The 18,993-nt window shown below is 41.4% G+C and overlaps 1 protein-coding gene across 1 annotated transcript in view; it reads right to left on the bottom strand.

Moving 5' to 3' along the window:
• Window positions 1–947: 947 nt before the first annotated feature.
• The window catches only part of PHLPP1 (PH domain and leucine rich repeat protein phosphatase 1), a 191,372-nt gene continuing 173,326 nt past the window's right edge, over window positions 948–18,993 (bottom strand). The window contains exons 14-17 of the mRNA XM_070747145.1: window positions 15,921–16,025; window positions 7,546–7,740; window positions 3,813–4,041; window positions 948–2,215 (exon numbers count right to left, since the gene is read on the bottom strand). Coding sequence (XP_070603246.1) covers window positions 1,184–2,215; window positions 3,813–4,041; window positions 7,546–7,740; window positions 15,921–16,025 — 1,561 coding nt within the window. The 3' untranslated portion in view covers window positions 948–1,183. The remainder of the gene's footprint in view (window positions 2,216–3,812; window positions 4,042–7,545; window positions 7,741–15,920; window positions 16,026–18,993) is intronic.

Genomic DNA, 18,993 nt, shown 5'->3' with positions numbered 1-18,993 from the left:
TTCCGGATGGCTCATGGTTAAGGTTAATTTTTATGTATATGATTGGTATTATTTCAGCCGCTATATTAATATGTTGTTTTATCCAATGTATTCCTTCCTTGTTGTCTATGTGTCGCTCTGCCTTTGTTCACAATGTATTGTATGAGTCTGCTCAACCTCTCATGGCCTCCTTGGAATCGTATTATGATGATCCAACAAACACGAAGGAACCTTTCCACTTCCCCAGCGATGAAGAAATAGAAACAGAGCACTGATTTGGGTGCTTGCATTCAAACATAAATAAAATGGAGGAGATATAGCTGCCATACCATGTTAGGATAGGATTACACTATATCTGGACTTCTAACAACAAATGCCTTATATATTCCGATTCCGTTAGCCAGGACAGGAGTGCACGTAGGTCACATAAAGTAGTCTGCATTTCTGGTGAAATCTGCTTAAGGAAGTGACTGGCCATAAAACGGTTCAAGCAACTCTCCTCGAATAACAAGAATGTGTCAACAGGAAAAGAACTGTGTGATCAAAAGACGCAATTTACATTGCCTGGGGTAAACAGGACGAAGGCTGTGATAAAAGATCTTGCTTTGTGGTAAACAGGAGATAGCTGTGTTAAACAACAAAAGGTCCCAGGAAATTGGCCATGAGAGACATTTGCTTAGTAGAAACTAGTTACATGCCATATGGAGATGGGAAGGACTCGGAAGTTGTGTCATCTCTTAGAGTTACGTTATTGGATGTTTGTATATCACTTGACATGTATGTGTAATCATTCCCATTTGCATATTCCCCCAATAAAAGGAGGTGCACAGCTCAATACTGTGTCATTTCACCCAGAGAGAGATGTGCCCTCAGGGACTTTGCAGCACCCTCAGAAGGGTTAAACAACACAGGGGAAGAAGAGTGGGGGGGGGGGAGAACAAAATTTAAAAATATAACATCAACGTCAGTTTTTTCGTCATATATTAAACATTTTATATTTTAATTTTTCTCAACTTTGAACACATTTGATGTTAACAAACAAGGGGATAAACAAGATTAACCACTTAAGAGTTAGAAAAGGGGAGAAAGGAAGTTGGTGATCATTACAGCTAACAACCAAGAAACAACGGTGCTTCTTGGTTAAAGGGAAGGATATGGAAGAGAATTGGGAACAAAACTAATGTACTATAAACCTAAAGCTCCATCATTGTGGCATTTTGCGCAGTTGGTCCCGCTGACGCTGCTGCTCTTGTTGCTGCTGCTCGTAAATTAGCCTCATTATCTCCCTCACCTCGTCCTCAAGCTCTGGTGGGACAATGAACTCATCCTCTGGATCCGGCTGAGCTGGAGCAGAAAAATAGCCCCCCCTCCTCCTGGGTGGTGCATCACCTGCTACTTCAATTCGGTTGTGGCTCCTGTCCTGAGGAACCACGCAGCCATTGCGTCGGCGGCACACATTCGCACCAGTGTTGGAAGCCTCGTCTTCTTTGTTCGCGCTGATAGCGATGCCTTCGTTGGTGACTTCTGTGGGGGCCTGCAGCACCATCTGAATCTGCTTGGCTGGGTCATGGTGGATGTCCACTGTCACTTCCATTCTTCTGCCTTGGATTGGATCCTCATCGTCGGTGTCTGACATTGTAGCATTGGGCACCTGCCATGGGAAGGAGTTGGCGTGCCACGGTGGTAGGCGCGCACAGCGCTGTACACTAGGGTAAGCGGGGCTGTTTTCGTTCATGGTTACCTGAGGTGGCTCGTCGGAGGCCGTGGATCCAACCTCGCTGCTCATTTCGGAAATGGAGATCTCGCTGCTGATCTCCGAGGCCGTGCCGCTGCTCAACGGAGGCATCCCCAAAACATCAGAAGGCTTATCTTTGACAGACTGAGGGAAGCTGCTCGGGCTGGAAGGAAGGGCCCTGTTAAACCCATAGCAGCCGAAGCTATCCTCAGTTACGTCGAGCTGAACCACCACAACACTGAGGCTATCGTTGCAGCCATAGCTCTGAGCCAACGTGCAAAGTTTCTTCGCAGCTGCAAGGGCATCATGCACATTCCTGACGGCCTCCACTGCTTCATCGATGGAGAGACTATCCCACAGGCCTTTGCTGCCCAGAATGAAGAATTCATCCTGAGAAGTTAAAGTGATGGACTGTACATGGGGGCGTGGAACAACACTTGGGTGAAGAAAGGTATATCCCAAAATCCTTGTTGAGTCTGTTACACCGTTCACTTTGCCATCCTGGAAGGAAGGGACAAAAATCTATTAATTGCTTAATGTTATTTTAAGAGCTAAATAGCAGCTCTTATTTGGGGGAGAGGAGGGCTAATATTTGAGTACAGAGTTGAATTTAGAATCAATCCACTGGGTACCTGGGTAGGATGGGTTATCATTCTGGTCCACTGACAACTCATCCAAATGAAATATAATATTTCCAATAACTTGAATATCCAATAATTTTAAAAGAGGCAGAAAGGAGCTGTGTGGACCATCAATGTCAATCTAACAGCAGGAAGTGGTTTTTGTTGGAAGTAGCTAAGGGGGAAGGGAACCTTATCATAACTCCCTTCCTGCCACTTTTGAAACATGATGTTGGATTTCTATAACTAATAGCAATAGAAAAGTAAGAGCAGAGGTGGGCTGTTAAGGTGGAACGGTGATGTATGCTCGCCCCTGTAGCTCTGAGTGGTAGCGGAATCCAGCGCGATTTTGCTACTTGCACCTGTGCAGGTAGCAAAATCGCACTGGACTGTGCTATCACTCAGAACCACGGGGATGATCACACGTCACCTTGGCTTTTCTCTAAACTTTGAGATAGTTTGATGTAAAGCTACTATATTTTTTTTCTGTTCAATTTTGTCTGTTTCTAAAAAGACATTATAGACATTAAAGACCCTTCACATCCTGGATATAAAGTGTTTCAACTCCTACCCTCAAAACGATGCTATAGAGCACTGCACATCAGAATAACTAGACATAAGAACAGTTTTTCCACAAACGGCATCACTCTCCTAAACAAATAATTCCCTCAATGCTGCCAAACTATGTACTAAGTCTGCACTACTATTAATCTTCTCATTGTTCCCATCACCTATCTCCTCCCAATAATGACTTATGACTGTAACTTTGCTGCTTGTATCCTTACAATTTATACCCAGACTATCATACCTTATGATTCTTGACAAATGTATCTTTTCTTTTATGTACCCTGAGGGCATATGCACCAAGAAATATTCCTTGTATGTCCAATCACACTTGGCCAATTCAATTCAATTCAATTCTAACTGGTTTTTCAGTATATGCTGTGCAGAGTCACTTTTGAATTGAAGATAGTTCAAATTCAATAACTATAGTTTAAATTATATATAGTTATCTATTTATGTACATACATTTATTTTAAAAATGGGATGGGGATAGAGTGGACTAGAGTAGAGCAGAACACGCAGAACAAAATGCTCAATGTACATAGAGTGGAATAGAATAGAATAGAATAGAATTCTTTATTGGCCAAGTGTGATTGGACACACAAAGAATTTGTCTTGGGTGCATATGCTCTCGGTGTACATAAAAGAAAATATACATTTGTCAAGCATAATGAGATACAATACTTAATGATTGTCATGGGGTCAATAATCAATACAAAAAACCCAAAATGATAGGTCATAGGTCATAAATCATAGTTACAGTCATTAATCATCAGAATGTGGGCAAAATGTTAAAACTAAATTCTACCTTATTGGCTGGGTTCTGAAACAGATTTGCAAAGAAGCATCTGCATTTTATTACCCTGATCCCTCCATCTGTCACCCTCCCCGGGGTTGACAACCAAGTGTCTTACTTCTGTAATAATGGCCTTGTGCTCCTTGATCCTCGTTAGCTCTTCCTCACATTTTATTGTGTAAGACCTGGACAAAGGCAGAGGCTTCCCATTCCTGCAGAGAACGGATTGGCACTTTCCCACATTTGCTGAGGTTAATGTGAAGCATCCACCTGGATCTAATGGGTCATATTTGATGTGGCAAAGGACAGCGGAGCCTCCGAGCTTCTGCCCAGCAGTTCCAAGCTTCCTGGAATTTCAAGAAAGCAACATTAAGAGGTTAAACAGTGAGAAAAAGCAATGATCATGCATATAGAATTAAGGTCAACACACACTTACTTTCAAGATTCAGCAGAAAAAGTGATGAATTCATACACAGAAAGCAATTAAGACACCTACAATTGGAATTTGATGCATTCTATTAGAGCTGCTGATGGAATTTTGACGGTTCATAGTTTAGGTGGTAGCAGTAGTTGACCTTGGCCGATTTTCAAAAGCTCAGCAGTGCTGGACCTTATTAGTAACCAGATGGGAGACAACCAGGACATACTGGGGCTGTAGGCTCAATTGGATTAAAAAAAAAAAAATCTAAAGAGGGGATATATTCTTGCCAATATGTTTATGAAGTCAATAGGTGTTGACGCTATATACAGAGAAGGGCTCCCTTTATGTTTTCCTACCGGTGCGAGATCCTGAGGCCGGCATGCATCCACCCGACACGTGTGTGCGCGCACCCCTGTGCAAGATTTCACTTCTGTGAATGTGTCTGAAGTGATATCTCACAGAAGCAAAAGCAAAAAAAGGGTAAAAATTGCCAAACTCTCGCTCACATGAGATTTCGCTTTGGGTGCATACCTCCGGAACCCATTAAAAAGTCCTAACGGATCACCGATCCCATTCATACCGGGTGGGCCCATGAAGATTATACAGTTTATTGGTACAGTTTGTGTGGCTCTTTGATTGGTTTCGTGACCTTCCCAGTTAAATAACTACATTAGAAAGAGATAGGAACCGTTCATCAGAGCCCCTGGAGAATCAAAACCATTCCGGTACCTCTCCAACTAGGAGGATCACAGAACAGAGACAACACTGTGCTATGTTTGCAAACAGGCCAATTCAATAAAGCAGTGTTTCTCAACCTTGGCAACTTGAAGATATTTGGACTTCAACTCCCAGAATTCCCCAGCCAGCGAATGCTGGCTGGGGAATTCTAGGAGTTGAAGTCCAGATATCTTCAAGTTGCCAAGGTTGAGAGACATTGCAATAAAGGTGTCTTCCAACATTCCTTAAGAACTCAAAAATGGAAGACCTGACATTCGGATAGATCAAGAATAGGGGTGCCCAAAACGCACTGAACTGAGGCAGTTTTGACATTTAAAATTACTTTCGAGTGCCAAACAGCAACTTCAATTATTCTGGAAGAGTTTCAAGCTTGAAACAGCACACACTTGAACTAAAGTGTTCCAAAGGCAAATATAGGAAATGCATTCTAGTTTTGCGTTCCCTTTTCAAACCAACTGGATCAGATAAACACGTCTGCAGAAAACTGACATGAAATCCCAATTAAGTCCAAACTCACATATTAATTACATCCTCCCAACTGTATATTTCTCCAAAATTAGCTGTTTCCAGATAATCTCAAAACTGTCAAGCCTATATAAATAATGCATAAAAATCCATCGATCTTCTTCCAAAAGCCGTATCTGGTTATAATTTTAAAAATTTGCTTTTGATTATTCAGTCTGGAGTAATAGTGAAAATGAGCTGCTACAGAGCTATGTCTCTATAAATAAAATTAATCCCATTCAGTATATCTATATACAGACTGTTCTCCTTTTTTAAAGGGAGGGTATACAAGAAGAAATGTATGGGGGATTTTCATAATATTTAAAAAGAGTTGCATCTGAGAATTTAGGCAAGTTAATGGAAGAAGAGAGCTGCGACAAAGGGCATTTGAATGTGTGTATGCGAAGCACCAGAGCCATTTTCATACAAACAAAACAAAAAGATAGAAATGGCAGGAATTTAGCAATGAAGTCATTATTGTTTCTAGCAAAATGGTCACTAGCTTCTGTCCAGTTCACTTTTGGAATTAAGCTCTAATAAATGCAGCTTACTGTATTACAGTGTTCCCTCAATTTTCGCGGGGGATGCATTCTGAGACCGCCCGCGAAAGTCGAATTTCCGTGAAGTAGAGATGCGGAAGTAAATACACTATTTTTGGCTATGAACAGTATCCCAAGCCTTCCCTTAACACTTTAAACTCCTAAATTACAATTTCCCATTCCCTTAGCAACCATTTAGATTATTACTCACCATGTTTATTTATTAAAGTTTATTTTAAAAAATGTTTTTTAAAGGCAGACAAAAGGTTGGCAATGACACATGACGTAATCGGGCGGGGAAAAACGTGGTATAGGGGAAAAAACCGCGAAATATTTTTTAATTAATATTTTTGAAAAACCGTGGTATAGATGTTCCGCGAAGTTTGAACCCGCGAAAATCGAGGGAACGCTGTATTAATCTTTTACAATTATAGTCAAACGTTAAATATAAATATCAAGAGGAATAACAGTGTTGATTCATTGATCCGGAGAATCTCTCAAATTTTACTGAAGTGTAAGCAGAAATGTTTAATGGTGACAAGCAAATCTTTTAGCTATAATTTATGATACATGGGAAACACTGAATGTAATTTCTAAGCCAGGGGTCTTCAACCTTGGCAACTTTAAGACTAGTAGACATTAATTCCCAGAATTCTGGGAGCAAGTCTTAAAATTGCCAAGGTTGGATACCCCTGTTCTAAGCAGCCAGTTTTCAAGCTCTTTCTGTGAAAGAGTTTTCCTAGCGGCAATGTAAGAGCTAAGCTAATGCTACAATATTCTTCTTCAAATATCAACACCTTCAGGTAAAGATAAAGGCTTCCTTCCCCCTGTCAAGTCGTGTCAAACTCTAAGAGGAAGTGCTCATCTCAGTTTTTTAGATATGTGTTGTCTGAGGACGATTCCATGGTCTTGTGGGCAGCATGACTATACAAGGCACTGTTACTTTCCCACTGAAGTGGTATCTATTTATCTACTGGCATTTGTGTGCTTTAAAATTGTTTGTTGGGACAAGAGCTGGAGCAAATAATGGGAACTCATCCCATCCCGCAGCTCTTGGGTCTCAAACTTGGGCTGTCAATTTGTCTCATCTGACAAGCTCAGCATGTTTAACCGCTGAGCTATTGCAAGGCCTGCAGGTATAAAAGACCTATAATCAGTGCACTGTGATAATTTCAACAGTGTGTCAGAGAGAGCCGGGGTAAAAGGTTAACCCAGTCACATAGATTATGTTCTTAAAAATCTTTGTTGTTTAATGACGTAAGACCTGAAGAAAACCCTAGGATTCAATCTGCGTCTTCTGCTAAAAGAATAACACATTCCCCGGTAAAGATTTTCTCTTGAAAGCTGCAGTCGGGCAGAATAGACTGTATGTCAATGGTCTTGAGTGACTAGTAAGCTGTTTTCAATATTCATAGCTGGCATGGTAAGTAATAATGTCAGTTCTTGTCTCATGTCAAAACTCAGATGCCAGCAAGAGCTCTAAATGCATTCAAACGCATATGATGCTGTGTCAATCCACATCGGACTCTCCAGAGGAACAAGTGAAAAGGGACCCCAAAAAGACTGAAGAAGAAATGGGACATGTTCAGGGCTGGAAAACAGATCCTTGCTTATCTTTACAAATAACCAACTTTACAAATGCAACTGACCTCTGCATTACAGTGAAAGTATTGTTCATGTATTCCTCCTCATTCTTGGTTTTCTGCAGTTCTTCTTCTAAGATATCACTCATGGTGCATTGCAGAAGATAAGGTATTTCCACATTGCGGTCTCCATCAAAGACTCCATAGAGGGCCTCTCTGTTCTCACAGAAGTTATTGGCGGAAAGAGTTGCCACGTATAGTCTGTCAAAACAAACAAACAAATAAATAAAATTGTGGAGCAATCCAAGCCAGCTTAGCATGAGGACAACTGACTAGGCAATTTTTTACAAAGCTCTCCCCATCAACGTGCCATCAAGTTTCACTCCCACATTTTCTAGGTATTAACATAAGCAGCTTTCACATTTCTTGAGTTCATTTTGAAAAGAAAGGTCTTAATCCAAAGAGGATGGAGAATGTAATGCTTTGTTGAAAAATCTGAATCCATCTAAGCAATTCTACAGTAGAAGCAAAATAGTGTGTATCCTATTCTCTCACCAAACTAATTATACATGTAATAAATCTACTGGCCTTTTTGCCATGCAGTACTTCTGTTGCAGAACTAATAATTTCCTTTGGGCATGACACAGAAAAAAGCATTGGCTGTTAATATCAAGAATACGTAATATACAAAAAGAAAACCACCATCTCATTTAATTACAGAAACACCACAATCGTAAAGGACAAGAAACATTTTTCCAAGATGTGCCTCAATGGAATTCAGTTACACTTGATTGCTCAGTTATACTTGATTGCTAACCCAGTTATTTTTCCATTCGGCAAATTACCTGATATGAGGCACATATCATATATAGAAGAGAAAGAAAAACATTATAGCTTAAGTGGCATTCATGCTCTAGAGCAGTGTTTCCCAACCTTGGCAGCTTGAAGATATTTGGACTTCAACTCCCAGAATTCCCCAGTCAGCATTCGCTGGCTGGGGAATTCTGGGAGTTGAAGTCCAAATATCTTCAAGCTACCAAGGTTGGGAAACACTGCTCTAGACCACAGCGTCACGTTGCCATCACATGACATTTCACAATGTTTTCCCCCTTCGTGGAGCTGGGGTGGGTGTGCCTTGCATGTGACACATCCGACTTACAATCCCTCAGTTTGATATCCCTGCTCTAGACCTCTGAACAAAAGCTGTTGGTGTCCACTGTGATTTTCTGGATTTTTAAATTTTAAATTAAATTTTTAAAATTTAAATCGGAATTTTTTATTTTTATCAAATTTATTTTAATAAAATTCTTTTGGAGTAAAAATCTATCCAAAGATAGGTTTTTATTTAAGATACATTAATACTGTAAACTAATTTATTCAGCATGAAATGGAACTTAGTTATGTAGCACGAGGCTGTATATTTATACAGCCTCGTGCTACGCAATATTTACATTTTTGGTAAACTCATTTAATGAATCCAAGCTAAATAGGAAAGAAACCTTCATTCTGTTTGCAAATAATAATAGTAAAGATTCTAACTACCAGCAAAAATGAGTTCTTACACTTAGAGAGCACCGGTCATTTCAGATCCATCATGGCGGCACCTGTTAGCGGGCATCCACTCACCTGCTGCCCGCTACATCCCTCACATTGTTGCCACATCACCAGCCATCCCATTAAAGTGAATGGGACTGTCGGTGAGTCAGTAGCGGGTCATAGGAGAAGATGCAGAGGTGATAGTTACTCTTTAAAAATTATGATTTAAATCAAGTTGGTTTATATCAAGCCTTTTTAGTACTGATCTAATTCATGATTTAAATCCTGATTTAAAATTGACTTGATTTAAATCAAATCCACAGTTGCAGTTGTTCACTCTTAACATCAGTGGATGTGTAATGTATGGGCATCCTTTTATTTTCAAATTCACCCTCGTTAATTTGGGTTTGTTTGTTTGTTTGCTTCATGCCATTAGCTTTCCTTCTGGTACCAGAGAAAAATGTCTCAAAATAGTTATTTGGAGTATAAGTGGAGCCATTAAGATAATGATGACACAATCAAAAGAGATTCTTACAGAAAAGAGGACAAGACAAATGAAGAGAGCCCACCATTCTGATCTGAAAAATCACAATATTTCAATCAACAGGGAACTTGTTGTGGCTGGCCTGCAGGACTCTGCAAATAGGGTGGATTCACACATTTCACTGTTTCACTTAATCATTACGCATGGAACAAAGCATAACTGGCCAGGTTCACATAAAATTAATCTGCAAGCCTTGCCTACAGACCTCAATGGCTAATACTGTATAGCTAATCCCAAACCCAAGCAAATCATTCTTATTGAATGCAACACGTTAGTTTCATTAAGCAAGAATAACTTGCTACCAAGGCAATGAATGTCACACAGCCTCTGTACTGAGACCTAGGTATTTACAAGGATAAAATGAAGAGAGAATATGTATAATTCAAAGACTGTCAATATTTCATTTTCACTGCCATGAAGATTCGAGGTATTCTCCAGTGATGGAGATAGCATGTTTCAGTGCCAATATCCAGAAAACACGAGTAGGAATGTACTAGTGCACCTATTTCCAGCTTGTAACATTGGCCTCTGACTGGCACAGTGAGAATAAAATAATACTGGTGGGACCATGGTTAATTAGCTTCATTAGGAAGGAGAGTTTATACACATTGAGCAACAAAATCCCTTAGGAAAAACTCTAAAGCAGTAAAGCTGAGACTGACTCCTATGGCTGCCAATGAGCCCAAAATTTACATTGTTAAGTGAGAAATTTGTTAATTGAGTTTAGCCCCATCTTACAATTTTTCTTGCCATATTTACTAAGCGCGGTTGCTAAATTAGTAACATGGTTGCTAAGTGAATTGGTTTCCCCACTGACTTTGCTTGTTGGGCGGTCGCAAGAGTCCTTAGGACCGTGCTGGCGAACCTATGGCACGGGTGCCACATGGAGCCATATCTGAGGGCATGTGAGGTGTTGCCCTATGTCAGCTCCAGCACACATGTTCATGCTGGCCAGCTGATTTTCAGCCTTCTGGAGGGTGGGGGGAAGTCATTTTAGACTTCTCCAGGCTTTAGGAAAGCCTCCTGAAGCCTGAGGAAGGCGAAAAACGGCACAACGGGCCTATCAAAAGGTCAGAAACCAACTTCCAGTAGGCCCATTTTTCACCCTCCATTGGCTCTGGAGGCTTCAGTGAGGTCTGTGTGCATGCGCCAGGGGGAAGTGTAGGAGGGGTTGTGCATGCATGCATGGGGGGAGGGCATTGCATTATGGGTGTGGGCACGCACGTGTGCGCTATTTTGGGCACGCGCACCCTTTTGGCACCCGAGCAAAAAAAGCTTCGCCATCACTGCCTTAGGGAGTTGGGAGGCATACAAATGGAACTAAATAAATAAATAAACAAATCCCATGAATGTGATAAATGTGAGTCAACTGTCAAGCATCCAAATGCAAATCACATGACCATGGGGATCCTACAATGATTGTAAGTATGAAAAAAGGTCATAAATCACTTTTTCAGTGCCGATGTAACTTTGAACGTTGGCTAAAGAAACGGTTGCAAGTCGAGGATTACCTCCACTATAGAGATTCTTTCACATACAATGAAAGTACGGTGGTACCTCTACTTACGAAGTTAATTCGTTCCATGACCAGGTTCTTAAGTAGAAAAGATTTTAAGAAGAAGCAATTTTCCCCATAGGAATCAATGTAAAAGCAAAAAATGCATGCGATTGGGGAAACCACAGGGAGGGTGGAGGCCCTGTTTCCTCCCAGGAGATTCCTAGAGAGGCCCCATGGAGGCTTCTCCCCACCTTTTCCGGCCCTGTTTCCTCCCAGGAGATTGCTAGAGAGGCCTCATGGAGGCTTCTTCCCACCTTTTCCGGTCCTCTTCCCTCCCAGGAGGTTCCTAGAGAGGCCGCACAGAGGCTTCTTCTCGCTTTTTCTGGCCCTGTTTCCTCCCAGGAGATTGCTAGAGAGGCCTCATGGAGGCTTCTTCCCACCTTTTCCGGTCCTCTTCCCTCCCAGGAGGTTCCTAGAGAGGCCCCACAGAGGCTTCTTCTCGCTTTTTCTGGCCCTGTTTCCTCCCAGGAGATTGCTAGAGAGGCCTCATGGAGGCTTATTCCCACCTTTTCTGACTTTATTTAAGAGCCGTAGTGGCGCAGTGGTTAGAGTGCAGTACTGCAGGCTGCTTCTGCTGAGGTTGACTCAGTCGTCCGTCCTTCCAAGGTGAGTAAAATGAGGACTCAGATTGTTGGGGGCAATGTGCTTACTTTGTAAACCACTTAGAGAGGACTGTGAAGCAGTATATAAGTCTAGATGCTATTGCTATTGATAATCAACCATAGCCTCAAAGAGGGTGAACAAAAGATCCTTTCTCAAAAATTTAATATCTTTTATCAACTTTATATCTTATCATGAGGTCTAGCCTTCTTACTCCTATATCTGTGGGTTTTTTGATTGAGGGAGATACAATGCTTCCAGTTAAACTGGACACTTTCTTCGACCCAATATCTGAATATGATATCATTCTCAATAAAATCTAACATCTCGGCAGCAGCAACAACTCCATAAGGTGTGTTTTCTCATGCATAAATCTATTTTGGGACATAAAGATCCTTATAGAATATACATTACATTAATTTTACAACAGATGGACAGACTTAACCATAGTTTTTACTGGGAAACTGTGAGCATTGTAGGCCAAGCTGGAAGTTTGGAAGTCAAGACAAATCAGCCATAAATAAGCCCATAGAGATAAACAACATTTATATACCATCCAAAAGTGGCAATAAAAAAGCTAAAAAGACCAGAACAATTCCACACCAGATAAGGGGGATTAACACAAAAAAATTGTTACTTAGTCTGCTAACAAAATGTCCACAAGAAAACAATCAAGATTGGGATGCACCTAGGACTCTACATTTCTATACTATAGCAAAACAATACAAATGTAACCTTGGGAACCAGTCCCCCAAATAGAGCATTATAAATAGAAATGATATGTAATTTGCACTGAAGGCTTTTTTCAAACCATAACCCGTGCATTGCAACTCATGGATTCCACTGCATTCTGAAAGAGAGGAATAGCTTCCATTTGTAAAGGAAGTTCAGGTTCACGGTGCTTATTCAAAAGTATGATTTCCAGACCTGACACACTCTCCTTATTCATGTTACCACAGGCACATGCAAGAATTTGCCATTCTGCACTCGGAGAAAATGTACAGAGTGGGATACTAGGTTTCCCTCAGTCTGTTCTTTCAGTCATTCCCTGCACTTTTCAAAACAGCATATCCTCAAAGGCTTGCCATATTTAAATTTGGATTTGTAGGGCAGGCAAAAAGTGGCCTCATGTGACTTACCTGAGTATAACGCGATGCTGGGGAAGTCATATTTGTTAAAGCTGTCAGAAATACTACTAACTTGGGTAGGAAACTTAATCGGCAAGACTAAATAATCTACACAGCTTTTAGAAAAGAAGTAAAGACGCTGTGTCAGTAGGTCTGGAATTTCTCAGTTTTGCCACCTGGGTTAAAAATAGCTCCCTAGCAAAGAATGTGAGGAATGGTAGCTGTGCCAAGTTGTAAGGAACTTCAAAGCAGCTTAACTGGTCCTCCCTCTAACAGGAATGTACAAGCTGACACTCCGGCATTGTCAAAATATGACTGCAGAATTTTTTTTCTTGGCAGGACAGGAGGGCCAAAATGAATAAATACACGGGAAGCCATGTTAATATTAAGCTTACCATATTTTTCGGACTATAAGACGCACCGGTATATAAGATGCACCAAGATTTCAAAGAGGTAAGTAAGAAAAAAAACCTCTGTGTGCCCCATTTTTTTGCAAAAAATATGGTGGGTAAAGGGTTAGGGAGGCCTGCAGAGAGCTCCTGGGAGCTGAGGGCAAAAAAGCACCCGGTTTTGCAAAACAAAGGGGACATTATTTGCCCTTTTTTCAGATAAAGGGGGGTGTTTTTGCCTTTTTCTAGCCCCCAGGAGCTCTCTGCAGGCTTCCCAGATCCTCTGCCCACCCCATTTTTGCAAAAAACCAGGCTCATTTTTTGCAATAATAAGATACTGGGACAGGGCTTCTGGAGTCCAAAAATGGCTGTATTCGGTATATAAGACACACCGAAAATGCCACCCTCTTTTGGGGGGAAGTGCGTCTTTGTACACTCCGAAAAATATGGTAATTGAATATCTATCAGATAAATTCACTTTTAGATTGATCTCGCTTTGTTTAGTACACCATTTCATTCTCCAAAATTTGCATGGACTCCTCTAAAAGCATAGAGAGTGGTTTACACACAGAGCAGAGGTGACACCATGGCCTTTGGAACATCACCAAATGTCCCCACCCCCAACCCTGACTTTCCGATTTATACACAAACAATTTGTGAGCCTGTAAGATTATATCTCTTTCTAATTAAGATTTTTATTTTATTTTAACATGTATGCTTGTTCATTTTGCACCCCTCTTTTTTTATATACTGCTGCCTGCAAAGATTGCTGAATGTTACACTTATCACCCCTCCAGGTCTGGTTGCTCAGTAGCAGGTGAGGGCTCCAGCCGGAACACTAAATTTGGCTCGCCACCATGACTCGTGAGTGCTTGTGGGGCCATCGCGATTTTGCACGAAGCCGCAGGTGTCCCTGTGTTTCGGCGAGGTTTTTTTGCTTCCGCGCATTTATTTATTTATTATTTAGATTTGTATGCCGCCCCTCTCCATAGACTCGGGGCAGCTCACAACAAAATAAAACAATTCATGACAAATCTAAATTATAATTTAAAATATTTTAAAAAAACCATTTACTAAACAAACATACATACAAACATACCATGCATAAATTGTATATGCCCGAGGGAGATGTCTCAATTCCCCCATGCCTGATGACAAAGGTGGGTTTTAAGGAGCTTACGAAAGGCAAGGAGAGTAGGGGCAGTTCAAATCTCTGGGGGGAGTTGGCTCCAGAGAGCCAGGGCCGCCACAGAGAAGGCTCTTCCCCTGGGGCCCACCAACCGACATTGTTTAGTTGACGGGACCCAGAGAAGGCCCACTCTGTGGGATCTAATCGGTTGCTGGGATTCGTGCGGCAGAAGGCGGTCTCGGAGATATTCTGGTCCAATGCCATGAAGGGCTTTAAAGGTCATAACCAACACTTTGAATTGTGACCGGAAACTGATCGGCAACCAGTGCAGACTGCGGAGTGTTGGTGAAACATGGGTATACCTAGGTAAGCCCATGACTGCTCTCGCAGCTGCATTCTGCACGATCTGAAGTTTCCGAACACTTTTCAAAGGTAGCCCCATGTAGAGAGCATTACAGTAGTCGAACCTCGAGGTGATGAGGGCATGAGTGACTGTGAGCAGTGAGTCCTGGTCCAGATAGGGCCGTAACTGGTGCACCAGGCGAACCTGGGCAAACACCCCTCTCGCTGAAAGATTGTTCTCTAGGGTGAGCTGTGGATCGAGTAGGACGCCCAAGTTGCGGACCCTCTCTGAGGGGGTCAATAATTCTCCCCCCCAGGGTGATGGACGGACAGATGGGATTGTCCTTGGGAGGCAGAACCCACAGCCACTCCGTCTTATCAGGGTTGAGTTTGAGTCTGTTGACACCCATCCAGGCCCCAACAGCCTCCAGACACCGGCACATCACTTCCACTGCATGCCGAAACACGGGCACACCTGCGGCTCCATACGTGATTTTGCTATTTCCAGAGGCACAGAAGCAAAATTGTGCTGGCCCCGCAAGCACTCACGAGCCGCATCGGCGAGCCCAATTTAGCATTCCAGCTAGCAGCCCACCCTTGCTCAGTAGACCATCTAAATGCATTGATTGATTGATTGATTGTTGAAAGGGACCTTGCAAGTCATCAAGTCCAACCCCCTGCTTAAGCAGGAAATTCTACAGCACCCCAGCCAAATGACAGTCTAATCTCCTCTTGAAAATGTCCAAAGTTGGGGAGTTCACAACCTCCGCTGGCAGGCCGTTCCACTGGTTGATCGCTCTGACCGTCAGGAAGTTTTTCCTTATTTCTAGGTTGAATCTCTCCTTGGTCAGCTACCAAACGTTGTTCCTCGTCTGGCCCTCTGGTGCCCTGGAAAGCAGCGTGACCCCCCTCCTCTCTGTGACAACCCCTCAAGTACCTGTGGACTGCTATCATGTCCCCCCGGCCCTTCTTTTCTCTAGGCTATCCATGGCCAGTTCCAGCAATCTCTCTTCATAAGTCTTGTTTTCTAGTCCCCTAATCATTTTTGGTTGCTCTTTTCTGCACCTTCTCCAGAGTTTCTATGCCTCTTTTGAAGTTTCTATGTCTCTTTTGAAGCCATGCTTAAACACACACACACACACACACACACACACACAGAGGTGAAAATATGGGAAAAAGAGAAAATCAGGCTTGCAAGTGATTTTGAACAGCTTACTTGTTCTTAATTCCGGATGCTTCAGTATAACCATGGCTCCACACTGCTGGGGCTCCATAGACATCTCCGGCAGAAGGCTGGTCAATCTTGAAGCAACGAATGTTACTACAAAGAGAAACAAAAACGCTCAAGCATCCATACTTCAAAAGAAAAGGAAGAAGTTCCTATTTCAATCTTGTGTCATGTTTGTCGCTTATATTTTAGGTCGCTAGGCGAGAATGTATTTATAATAGCAGTGATGAGAGTTCTGAATACGCAAGAAAAATGACCATTATATTTTTTTTACTCTGCTTTGCTAAAAGAAAAAAGTGTTGTCAAATATGACATTAAAAAAGAGGAAATTATAAATGTTAATAATAAGGTAAGTTAATTAGTTGCCTGAATAGGGTATTACAAAAAATAAACAGCTAGGCACAAATGAAAATGGTTTCCACTCCAACACATTCTGACATAATTGCATTTTTTAATTCCTGCATTTCACCATATTTATTTTTCAGTAAAAGTGTTAAACTTGTAGTCATCCAAAGTCATTTGTGTGTGTGTTTGTGTGTTTCTGTAAGTGTTTCTGTTTGCATGTGTATAATCATAAATCCACACCCATATACCCTGCTTATGTTGGCCGCACTTACACACTTTCCTTTTGCCCATGGGCAACATTTTATCCTGCAATCCAGAAATCTGGTGGCAAACTTCACCCACACACTTGCCTGGATTTTAACTGCCATCCCACAAAAAAAAAAAAAAAGCCCCTGGAACTGTTTAAATGCTAGTGCTTAAAAACAAGTATAAAGTACAATAGGCTGAATGAATCAATGTTTATTTTTATAAACAATATTTATTTTTTTTAAAAAGGAGAGCAAAACAAAACATATATGAGGACCCGGATTGTGGGAGCAATATGCTGGCTCTGTTAAAAAGTGCTATTGCTAACATGTTGTATAAGCCACCCTGAGTCTAAGGAGAAGGGAGGCATTAAAAAAAAATCGAATAAATATAAATAAATAAATATAATTTAACCTACTCTTATTAATACACGACTCTTGCAGATTTGGATGCTACTGCTGCGGATCCTGAGATATACAGTGTTCCCTCGATTTTTGCGGATCTGAACTTTGCAAAAAGTTTATACCACGGGTTTTAAAAAAAAATTAATTAAAAAATACTTCACAGGTTTTTTTCTATACCACGTTTTTTCCCGCCCGATGACGTTATGTCATCACCAAACTTTTGTCTGCCTCTAATAAATATTTTTTTAATAAACTTTAATAAATTAACATGGTAATAATCTAAATGGTTGCTAAGGGAATGGGAAATTGCAATTTAGGGGTTAAGGGAAGGCTTGTGATACTGTTCATAGCCAAAAATAGTGTATTTACTTCCGCATCTCTACTTCGCAGAAATTTGACTTTCGCGGGCGGTCTTGGAACGCATCCCCCGCGAAAGTCAAGGGAACACTGCGGAGGGCAAAACTGCCCTTTCTCCACCTTCTGGAAGGCCGAAAATCAGCTGGCCAGCGTGGACATGCATATTGGAGCTGACATAGGGCAGCGCCTTTCATGCCTTCAGATATGGTTCATGCGTGTCCGTAGGTTCACCATCACAGGGATTTTACATAGTTTTGAATCTTTGGATTGTTTTTTCTTCTCATATTGATGGAACAGGGAGAGAACTAACCTAATAATGGAAAAAAATGCCACTCAGGATGGCTTTACCTCCTCCTCTCTGCTGGTGGTTTCCAACACTAGGAATGAGAAGGGGTTTGAGCCTATCTAGCTAGAGCAGTGGTTCCCAACCTTTTTTTGGCCATGCCCCACCTAAGAATCTCTAAACTCCTGAAGCCTCCCCCCCCCATGACATACAATTCTTATTATTCAAAAAGTGAATTACTCACGCAGAGGAAGCTTAAAAGGTCATTAACTAGGTTTGAATAAGGTTCCAATTGCCCCCATTAAAAATGAAATTGCCCCCCTGTGGGGCGTGGGTCCTACTGGGAACCAGGGAGCTAGAGTCTATTTAACTTGGCCATGCAGAAGTTAGGAAAAGCCACCACATGTCAAGATAAGATTCTTTATGCATGCCCTGAATGACACAATCCTATGGGGAAAAAAACAGTGTGTTATCTTGGCCCTGAACTGGGAGCAGGGGATAATTAATTGTTGGCAAGCAGTACAATATGCCAAGGGTTGGACTTTGACAAGTTTGTCAAAAGCAGTGGAGTTTCCAGAAGTGGCTGAAGATACTTCCTAAACTGAACAGGAAGATTCTGTTCTAGGCACATTGGAATTCATGCAGGATATATTTATACAAATTACTAAAAGTAATGTAGAGATTAACAGAGAACCGAAGAAAGTGATCTCTGGCAAAACTCCTTGAAAAACGGCCGATACACATTTGCTCACAACTCATCCTAATTTGGCCACTGAAGACTGATTTTTGGAGCAGTCAAGACAAGAAGCAGAAATCCTCAGAGCAATATGAGAGTGCAAACAAGGAAACCGTTGTGCCATTCAAGAATGCAGTCAAAACCCACACAATTATTTCCTTGTACAGATATAGTGGAAATAAAGTTCACCAGAGGAGAACTTTGACCGTGACAAACCTCCAAGTCATGAGTCAGCAAACTCAGATTACATTATATTTGCAAGTTATGAGAGACAAAGTCCTTTTGCTCAAAATAGCAGAATCTTTCAATATTTGATAAAGAGGCTTATCCTATTTTAGTATGATGTGCAAAAAAAACCCAACAACAACCAACGTGCTGTGTACATAAGAACCTTCAACTCACATAAGAAACTTGACATTTTCTTGATAGGGCTGGTAGATTAAGCTGAAAAATGTATGCAGCAGTAAAGCTATTGGAATCATCAGAGATATAAGTCAGGCTCATAAATATGTAAATATATAATCACTTTGGAAGGGACAAAGACATTTTGTTTCCTTTAGTTCTTCAGGATGCAGGATGAGGACTTGAACATTCAGCATAGCATAACAGGAGTAAGGGGACATGATCAGAGATCAAATCTCCAACCAGGAAACTCACTGGATGACTTTGAGAGCTGGTCACTCTCTCAAC

The sequence above is a fragment of the Erythrolamprus reginae genome, chromosome 3 (genome assembly GCF_031021105.1).
Source record: "Erythrolamprus reginae isolate rEryReg1 chromosome 3, rEryReg1.hap1, whole genome shotgun sequence".
Taxonomy (NCBI): domain Eukaryota; kingdom Metazoa; phylum Chordata; class Lepidosauria; order Squamata; family Dipsadidae; genus Erythrolamprus; species Erythrolamprus reginae.
The sequence above is the reverse complement of the archived record's forward strand: the minus strand, read 5'-3'. Positions and strand labels throughout refer to the sequence as shown.